The 10,653-nt window shown below is 39.2% G+C and overlaps 1 protein-coding gene across 1 annotated transcript in view; it reads right to left on the bottom strand.

Annotated features, from left to right (window-relative positions):
* LOC119430162 (homeobox-containing protein 1) overlaps positions 1–10,653 on the bottom strand; it is a 19,518-nt gene that overhangs the window by 3,412 nt on the left and 5,453 nt on the right. The window contains exons 2-5 of the mRNA XM_037697604.1: positions 4,226–4,286; positions 2,521–3,024; positions 253–338; positions 65–175 (exon numbers count right to left, since the gene is read on the bottom strand). Coding sequence (XP_037553532.1) covers positions 65–175; positions 253–338; positions 2,521–3,024; positions 4,226–4,278 — 754 coding nt within the window. The 5' untranslated portion in view covers positions 4,279–4,286. The remainder of the gene's footprint in view (positions 1–64; positions 176–252; positions 339–2,520; positions 3,025–4,225; positions 4,287–10,653) is intronic.

The following is a 10,653-nucleotide window of genomic DNA, read 5'->3' as shown; positions in this document are numbered from 1 at the left end:
GCACTGATGAATATATGAAGCACTGATGAATATATGAAGCACTGATGCTAGAGGGTGGTGTTACCTGGGTTTGTCTTCTCCAGCTGGTACCAGCGGAAGAAGGCTCGCTTCTTCTGCTCACTGAGGTCCGATCCCTGCTGTAGGAGCCAGTGGGAGATTCGACTCTGACTGATTCCTAAAGGATGAAGAGCCCCATGTCACTCGGTGAGTCTGATGATTACTGGGCTCTCTGTGTTTTACTACGATACTCACCTGTGACCTGAGCAACCACAGCCTGAGAGATCCGTCTATTGGCCAGGAAAGACTTGACCTCCTCTTTGATCACCGCACTATCCCTCCTGCAACAAACGGCCACACAAACAGCATGTATTTAAATCTGAAGCATCAGAAGACGATGTTAAACACAGCCTTTACACTTCACCACCAGCTGTAACGCATGAAAATGGCTGTAAGTGTGTGGAAAGCAGAGGTGGAATCTTGATGCAATATTCTCTGCTCTCACTTGGGTTTGATTTCATCTTCACACATTTTCAAATCAATACTGCTCTGATTGCTGCTGTCTGGCTGCAGACTACAGATGAGAGGCACTAGACTGGATGTGTGTACTTGTGTGAATAGTGTATGTACCACTGTAATCCTCAAAGCATATTCTGATTCAGACCAAGATGGCTGGATGATAATCAGGGCTTCTGCTGACGCTATAGACTCAATATAACATGAACAAATTTAAAGGCTAAATGTATGATTTCAATTTATTCATCACTAAGTTTACACAGTAATATACAAAATTTATGTGGAATTGTCAGATCTAAATTACCCAGCCTTCTTCAAATAATCCATCCGATTTCCTAGCGTTGACATTACACACATCCATCGTCCTTAATTTTGGCCAGATCTCAAATCGCCCCTTTCCACACCCATGTTTCATGTGATGGGTGCAGCATTCCATATCTTTTTGTAGATATACAGGAGGGATGAACATGTGGAGCTATCAGGCTCTTTCAACTGAGCTTTGTCAGATGTTTTTCTATCATCATTTACGTTGCCTAAAAGCATAAAAAGTAATGTTGTATGTTAAAAGTCTAGAAACCTAGTATAAACATCAAATGTAAGTATATTGAAACCTGGTCTATTTGTGTAAAGGGATAAGTCGCAAGTGATGACAAATCAGTTGCTTAAAATGGAATCTCATTTTTACAGTAAAATATTTGAAGCACCATTCCTCATGATTTCAAATAAAGAAACAAGCAGTAGAGGTAACACTAGGAAATGGGATTCTGACTTAGTCACACAGGTTGGTAGTTAAATATTCCTCTACAAAACAGGACACTCATTTAAGAAGATGATACACTATCAGTCGTTAGTGTCACTGGTTCATTAATAAAGTACACATCACAGAATCAAGAGGTAAAACTTAGTGGTGTTGACAAAATATACAAGTAAGACATCTTCTCAGACATATTGGGACATTTTCCTTTAGGTCGCCTTCATGCTTGCTCAAGATGAGTTCTGCGACGGAGTTAAAGCAGACTGCTCCTCAGATGTTAATTATTTTTAATTATGAATATTTCTGTTAACTTATTTTATATATGAATATTTCTGTTCAGTGCCCTGAGACGACTTCTGTTGTGACTTGGCGCAATATAAATAAACTGAATTGAATGAAATGTCACAGCTGACTAGTGGCGCAGACATCTGTCTTTCATATTTCAGCCATTACTACTACAGTTGTTACTGCCTCACTTGGCAGCTTAGAGAATGTACCCCCTTGTTGCTTTGGTGCTTTCACAAATTGCATTGAGACAGACAAGGCAGTTCAATCCCAGTTTGTAGTGTTATGTTAAAGTGCCTTTTGTTACAGTTATGTTAGAGCCCTACTCCTTTGCTTTTGGCCAAACATAAACAAATTGTGCACCCCTGTCTCTTGGGACTGTCCTGCCTGTTTTGGGTGATTGTGGTGTAAAGGTTGGGCAGTCAACTTGGGACCAGAAAGTCACTGGTTCCAAATCCACGCCCTGCCATACCCATATGTCGTGGTGTCCTTGAGCAAGACACCCAATCCCTAACTGCTCACTGGGCCCTTACATAGCTGCCCGCTGCTCCACTTGGGTGTATCTCATTATGTGTGATGGGTTAAATATAGAAACATACAATGATGACAACACATAGCACTTTCACTTTCTTAGCATGCAAATCGAAAATATAAGGCTAGGTGAAAGAGCAAACTGGAGGTTAGACTAATGTTTTCCATGCAAGCTACAAAAATGAACAAATAAATGGTAAATGAATGCTTTATCTGTTTCAAAGTTCATGTCTTAATCCTTTATGTACACAACAAAACTATTAAATACATGTAGTTTCCAGCATGTGGTGTCACAAGGATCAATACCTTAGTGGCAAATCAATGCCAACATGTTGAAAACAAATCTAGTAAACTGCTTTGAACTGGTTAAATGTGTTATTTTTGTTCTTGTACGTTCAGGTGTAGCCTACTCAAAGATAAGTTGTGTCGTTTCTTACCGCATCAAATCCTCCACCTTATCATCAAGATCTATGTCCTCTTCACTGGCCTCAAATCCATAACTTGGTGCAGTCACGCTGCCGCCAGCTATACCAAGAGGAAAACGAGGAGGTGAAAGCTTTCCATTGGTGATGGCAACTAGGCCATTTGGCACAACTGCTGCCACTGCAATTGGTGAGCCTACTGGAACTGGCAGAGGCGGGGAGGTGGATTCAAAGTTGGTACTAAGTGACAGAGAGAGTTGGTTGTCGGGAAAACCTGTCTGGGTAGAGGTGGAAGTCATGGACGATGAGGCATAGATGGTGTTGGAAGAAGACAAGGAAGACAAGGGTGGCATGTAGGAGGCTTTATGGGTCAACTTGTGTCCATGCTGCCGGTCTAAGTGGTCAAGGGTATCGAGAGCATGGAGGACTTCAGCCTGGGAAATACCCGTTCGTCGAAGCCTTTGGAGGAGGTCAATCTGCTCAATAGTGAAGCGAGGCTCCTCACTCTGCTGGAACATCCTGGAAAGTATCATGATAAGACTTATATTAGAAGAGAATTTAAGTAATGGCAGCATATTGATAGTAGTAATGATTTGTTATTTTAGCTGAAAAGTGAGGTTAGCTGTCAAATTAAAATCAAACTAGTTCCCAGTTATACAGTCTGTGAAATGACTGGTCTTTTTATCTGCCGACTCTGCAACTAGAGACAAGTGTCAATGCTTCAAAACCTCTGCTGTGTAATATCAATGACACTTTAGAAAACAGAAAGAAATGGATTTTCAGGTGAAAATTTTGTGTTGTGTCAGACAATCCTAAAATCCAAATCAATTTTAACGAGTTAATTCAAAACTAATTATGTCAATAATGCCATGCTACTCTTTTAGTTCTATGCATATCTGGCAACAAACCAATATGAAAAACAGAAATCTTGTCTTTTGGTTCATCTTGCAGAAAGAAATGCACTAACAAGTATTAGAACCTCCAGCAAGGGGATCTGCTTTCCAGCAAACTCTGATGTAAATGCACTATTAAATATTCTCACATATTTTCTGAGTATTCTCCTCTGAGGAAAAAACTGTCATAAAAGATTATGAGCCAGGTTCAAATGACCCATGTTTTGCGTGTTTTAGTCATTTCCCTGCTTCCTTCACCTGTGTGGCACTGGATCCGGCTATTCTCTGTGCGGGGTATTCTTTTAGGATCATCCTATGAGCATGTGATGTTTCGCAGTTCGCACAACTTTAAGCCTGTTAATGACCCATTCAGTTTAAACATGGTGTGTTAAGGCAGGGAGTGTGTGGTCTAGAAACCTAATGTAACCCTCTGCGTCGTTTCTCATCACAGGTATGACCAGGTGCGAGTAAAATCAGGTCACGGACACAGCACTGCTCTTCAATGTTCTTTATTGCAGGGATCTGATATAATAAACTGCACACAATAGTCCATCAGTGTGTGCGACAGTTGCATGAATGGGTCTCCACCAGCTTCCAATATCGCTTTTTCGTTTCTTTTTGTGTGTGTGATCGTAGTTTTTTTTCTTCATCAATATATTCATGAAACAATTTTACATTTTAGAGTCAAACATGTTTTCTTTTCCCATAAATCATTCAAAACACAGTTAACAGTATGAAAACAGATTAACAGCAACTGTAACTGGCAGTTATGACAGTAAAACATTTTTAAAACACATTTTTATATATTCATACACATTTGAGCCTACCTGTTATAATAAACAGCACACAATATTCCATCAGTATTGTGCGACAGTTGCATGCATGGATCTGTTCAGGGCAAAAAGATAAAGAACCTGTTATTATCAGAAAAAGGACTAGCGAGCAATTAGCTTCTGTTAGCTTAGCATGCTAACCGGAGCAAATCTTAAGTCATTTCGACACAAACACAGCAAAACCTTCACCATAACAAATTTTGCTGGGAGATTAATTGTCTCAGAAATTATTGCGATAAACGATAATATTGTTTGAAATTTAACAATAATCAACTGTCAAATTTTAAAAGAAATGTTGATTTGTTTGGAGTGTAGTACCTTTTTTGACCACCTGATGGCAGTATAAGACTGTTTGAACCAAAGGCTGGATAGATGAGCAGCTCTAAGATAAAAGGAAGGGAGGGCTCTTAACGTGACATGGCGACATGGCGGATGCTCAGTGATTTCAGCTTTTAGCATAGCATTTTTCACACAAAGCTTTTAATAAAAAATTTTGACATTTACTCTCTCTAACAATGACGACACTTGAACAGTGAAAATTTGTAAATAGTCATAAATCTGAACTCAACCTGTTCACAAGCAACAAGTGAAAAGCACATAAGTAGTAGTGCATTAATAGATATACTTGACAGTTTCTTAAATGAAAAATTAACTTAAAACAGAAGCCCAATGCATGATTATACAATCTTAATGATCAACTAAAATCTCTATGAATTGTGCTGCAGGCATTCTTGTCACTGGGTTGTTATACAAAAACAGCATATTTTATATACTGTATATACTGTGTGTATGTGTATATATATATATATATATAAATAAACAGCGCCTTTTATATCGGTGAGTTATTATGATGGAATGGCTAATGGCCGATATTTAACTTTATTGCCAATATCGTCCGATACCGATACCATGATGATAATATCGTGCATCCCTACTTTTTAGCTTGTAAACTAATTTATCACATTGCTAAAGAGTGGGGAAAAAAAAGATCAGGACTGTTTAAATCAAACAAAACAAAAAAAAGGGTTTGGGATAGGCAACTGAAAAATAAACTTTAACATGATTGTATAAGGAAATGCATGTATACCAGTTTCTGTAATTTAAAACCCTTATGCTTATCATTGCTGGCTTGTTGCTTTGGTTGATAACAATGTAGCTCAGGGGATGAAACCCTGCTTTTGTAAAACTTCCACACATTGTTCATTTTTGCTGTACAGTATGTACAGATGACCTAGCTTGGGTTTCATTTCAAATAGCTGCAGATGTGGTTTTTGTATCATCTGTGAATTATTTTCTTTCCCCCTTTCCTAACAGTGAAATCCCATATGGGGAACATAATGTCTTTTTAGGCTTTGTGTACCTTTTTATGTGAGAATTAAAAGCTTGCTTGCCTGCTTTCTGACATTTATTGTTCCAGGAAAGCAAAAAGAATCAGCAGTTTTGACCATTTCTACAGTTTTTTTACACCAGATGAACAATTTGTTACAAAATACAAAAGTGTAATTTATAAATAGATTACAGTAATCACTTGAAAATATTTAATTTATATAAAATCAGCCCCATAATGACCTTCTTCTGCAAACGTATATAAAATACTACCAATGAAACAATCAGAAGAAAATCGAACAAGACCGAGTCAGGTCCTTTGAATGGATTCTTCTTTGTTGAAACAATTCGTTTTTTATCCAAAAGACTTCTTCAGTCTGAGGAGCTACAACAAAATCAGTCTTACAAGCAGGACATTCTCATAAAGGTTCAACCAGTTTGCTGGTGACAGCCAAAATTTGTTGTTCACATGCAAAAAGGAGGACCATCAGCCTAACAAGCGATAGTTAGTGTCCTGATGGCCGCTTGCTATTCACAGAGGGCTGAGTACTTGTAATAAGAGCATTGTGAGAGGGGGCAGTTGGACACAGAGGCCTCTGCCAGTTTAACGATGGAGGAGTTCTCTTCACAAAGATGGCCTCCTTTACTCCTCTCTCAAACCATCGTTCCTCTCTGTCCAGGATGTGAGCATCTTCATCCCTGAAAGAGTGACCGCTGGCCTGGAGATGAGTGTAGACCGCAGAGTCCTGGCCTGATGATGTTGATCTTCTATGCTGGGCCACCATCCTTTTGGCCAGTGGCTGTTTAGTTTCCCCGATGTAAGACTGATCACAGCCCTCCTGACACTGAACAGCATACATGGATCTTTTGGATGAACAAGTCTTTGTTGTAATGTATTTTGGGGTTTGAAAGCTACAGAGATGTCTCAGTTTCTCTGAAACTTTCACAACATACGGAATGACCACTTGTCTGGGATCCTCCTTTTCACCTGATGGTTGACTGGAGTCCTGTTTGGGTTTCTTCTCTGCTTTCAGAAAGGTCCAGTTAGTATCTAACAAAATTAAGTCAGGTCATCTGGATGGTTTCTTTTTTTTGTTGAGATTGGGTTTTTTGTTGTTATTGTTGAGACAACGACAACAGCAACAACGCCTAGAAGACCTGACTTAACTTTGTTGGATTTTTTACCGGGATCATTGAGCATGAACTTTGATGCCCAGTTAGGATATCCACATTGCTCTAGAGCCTGTCTTGTGTGGGATTTCTCCTTCTGCCTGGCTCTTGAGTTAGTGGGGATGCTGTCTGCTCTGTGGTACAGAGTCCCGATGACTCCTAACTTGTGCTTCAGTGGGTGATGTGCGTCAAACCACAAGTTCTGGTCTATATAGGTGGGTTTATGGTACACATCAGTTTCCAAATGTCCTCCATCAGAGACCGAGACCTCACAGTCCAAGAAAACCAACCTGCCATTTTTTTTTACATCTTCTTGTGTGAACTTTGCATATTTATCCACAGAGTTGATGTGGTCAGTGAAATGTTGGACTTCCTGAGATTTAATTTTAACCCAGGTGTGCTGGTTTAAAACCAATGACTTGGTGGTGTCCCTGAAAAGGACGCCAAGGCTCTTTTCTACCTCCTCCATGTACAGGTCGACAACAGCAGGAAGAAGTGGGGACTCCATAACACACCCATGATTCTGCCTAAAATATTGCACCCATATGTGAAGGAGGTGGACTACAGGCACAGTTTCAGGAGTTGGCACAGTTGCTCTGTGGAAAGAGCGTTTTGTATGTTATGGGAGTTTCAGAGAAATTTACGTTTATTTTCAGTGGCTTTTAAACCCCAAAATACATTACGGCATTGACTGGTTCATCCCAAAGATCCAGTCCTCTGGCACAATATTATGTATGCTGTTAAGTGTCAGGAGGGCTGTGATCAGTCACATCGGGGAAAGTGAACAGCCACTGGCCAAAAGGATGGCCCAGCACAAAAGATCAACATCATCAGACCAGGATTCTGCGGTCTATGCTCATCTGTAGGCCAGCAGTCACTCTTTCAGAGATGAAGATGTTCACATTCTTGATAAAGAGGAACAATAGACTGAGAGAGGTGTAAAGAAAGTTGTGAAGAGAACTCCTCCATTGTTAAAAAGGGGCAGAGGCCTCCGTGTCCAACCGTCATTCTCTTACAATGCTGTTATTGCAAGTATCACTCACTCTGTGAATAGTAAACACCCATCAGGACACCAACTATCGGCTGTTTGGCTGATGGTCCTCCTTTTTGCATGTGCCAATAGTTTTTGCTGTCACCAGCAAACTGGTTGATCCACTGTACAAATATGCTGCTTACAAGACTGATTGTGCTTGCAGCTCCTCAGACTGAAGAAGTCTTTCGGACAAAAGACAAAATGTTTCAACATTTGAAGAGCACGTCTACAGGACCTGACTCAACCTTGTTAGATCCATCTGCCTGGATTATTGAGCATGCATCAGGACAATCAGAAAAAACCTGCAGTACATTCACATCTGCCAGCTTCCTGCCTACACATTTACAAACAACACACACTAACTTGAACACTGCTAAGCAGCTGCTGTCCAGATATAAAGTGCATTCCTCCAGTTTCAATCAGTCTTTTATTTGAACAGAGATGTTTCAACCCTAGCACTGTAATCATGTAATGTTATGCAAATGGACTCAGTTTATTGTGTGCTGTGGTCCACAATTTTAAAGGAAATGCACCTCCACCTCGATGTTGCGTCAGCATATTGAAATGTTAATTCCTATTATTAGTTGTACTTTGCTATGCTGTGCATCTATAAACATACAGTGAACTAAAAAAACACCCTGATAATAGCAACAAAGCTGGTCTGTGGAGACGGGTGGGGTGTGGTGGGGAGGGTTAGATAAACAGAAATAAGAGATAACACATCTGCCTCGATGCTTTTTGTTCTGTCGCAGAGAGAGAGAGAAAAAAACAGGCAACAGCACAAAATTAAAGTCAGCAGGCATATCTGAGCCTATAAGAAACGGAGGGTAAGTGTGTGCGTGTGTATGTGTGGTTTATGCGTATCTTAGGAGAAATGCCAAGAAAATTTCACATCTCAGGCAGCCAAGCTACATACTTTCTCTTCCTGCTGCAGAGGATGACTCATGGTGTAATCAAGTTGGATTGATACAAATAAAGACCTGCAAAACGGTTAACACAGTCATCTATAGATCTTTTTTATTAAATATTACTAAATTCTTCTTGTTATGCTTCATAATTACTAATAAAACATATGTGAATAAACAATACAATATCTAAGCAAAACAGCAATACAGAGGCAAAGGTTAAGCTGCACCTGCACGTTCCTTTTGCTTTCAAATAAAACGCGTCTTAACCAAGTTAACAAATGTTTGCATTTGATTTAAACAGATCTTTTCAAATCGATTTTAACAGAATATGCTTTTGTGCCTTAACGTAAATATATATATTTACAATGTTGTTGATTGCTGCAGCACCTTGGAGTTATTTCTGTTCATAAGGCTTTGTATTTTGTCTTCAAGACCTGCCTCATGAAAGACTGTATGTTGTGATTGGTCAATTAAGTACCAGTAAATAAAGCGTAGTCTATAGATACATGCAGAAGAAGTGGAGGACATCCCAATGTGCATGCATACTTTATTCAGGTCATCTGCCCCTGTTCAGGCTACAGCTTTAAGCTCCGGACCCGTAGGGGACGATAATGAGCTGAACTTCCAGCTTTATTTTTCCACACTCCTGTCAACCTATTTACGGTTATTATTGTGCCTGCTCAAAGTAAGTATTTTGCAATACATTGTAGTCTAGATATATTCATGCCTACTTTCAGTTTGTTAAAATACACAGTCTAAATGGTAACAATATCTACCCATGTTTCTATCAGCTGGACTCTGCAGTGATCCTGACATGAGGCAACATTCCACATTGAAGACATTTCGCTATCGCAACATGAATTACCAGTGAAACAAATTCATAATCAGGACTGTATATAAAAGTCAATAAAAAAAACTGGTGCAAAGCATCGCAACACTGGAGTTGAACGCCGACCTTGAACACCACAAATAGCTGTGACTGTATTTGGGGTGTGGCGCCTGGTTTTATGCATGCGCATTAGTAAGTGTAAAAAAGGTCTTTGATCCTGGTTTACTGTTTTCCTTTTATATTTGGTTTGCTTTGAATTTTTTCCATTGTGCAAAAAAACACTTGCTACATGGAAGATAGTAATTTCTCATCCCACCACAATACAAAATCAAACACTTTATTCCTGAGTTTCCTAAGCTGGTTTTGTTGCCTGCTTAAGAAAATCTGCACATCTAACACTACTGAACAACTTCTAGTTTTAAGAATGAAACTTGGAACAAACGCTCGCTTGAAACTCAGAGGAAATCAGTTAAATGAACAAGACTGATAACTAACTCTAATGTTCTTACTTTTATAAAACAGTAGCAGAAGAACAGTTTATTAGATCAACTGGTCTATTGTGAGGAGGTAAACTGAAACCAGCACTGAATCTTTCTTTTTCATACTTGGTTGATTATTTAAAATTTGGACCTTATTTGTCATGTAGTAATGACCTGAAGCAAGGTTTTGTGATTGTGACAACTTCATATAGCCTTTGGGCAGCTGCCTGGTGAAGACGCTACATTTAGGAAGAAATTAGTCTACTTTGAAATTGGATTGCAAATACAGTACCTAATGAAACAGGTGCACAGGTGTAATGGTGTAGAGATGACATTTAGGTCACGGCAAAAAGATATTGGGCTCAAAACCAGAAGTTTGTTTACAATATAAAACCAGTAAGGTAAAAACAAGGCATTTTCTAGTTGTGGTTAATCATTACAATTAGGAATGCATGATATTATCAGCATTGTATCAGTCAATATTAGCGATAAAGTTAAATATCAGACATCGGCCATTCTATCAAAATAACTCGTCTATATATATATATATATATATATATGTATAAGTAAAAGGCACTGTTTTTGTATGGCAACCCAGTGACAAGTACGCCTGCAGCGCCAGTACGTTATGACGCCGTTGAGTTTAGATTTGTGAAAATTTACAAATTTGCACCGTT

The sequence above is a fragment of the Nematolebias whitei genome, chromosome 2 (genome assembly GCF_014905685.2).
Source record: "Nematolebias whitei isolate Nwh7 chromosome 2, NemWhi1, whole genome shotgun sequence".
NCBI classification, from domain to species: Eukaryota; Metazoa; Chordata; class Actinopteri; order Cyprinodontiformes; family Rivulidae; genus Nematolebias; species Nematolebias whitei.
The sequence above is the reverse complement of the archived record's forward strand: the minus strand, read 5'-3'. Positions and strand labels throughout refer to the sequence as shown.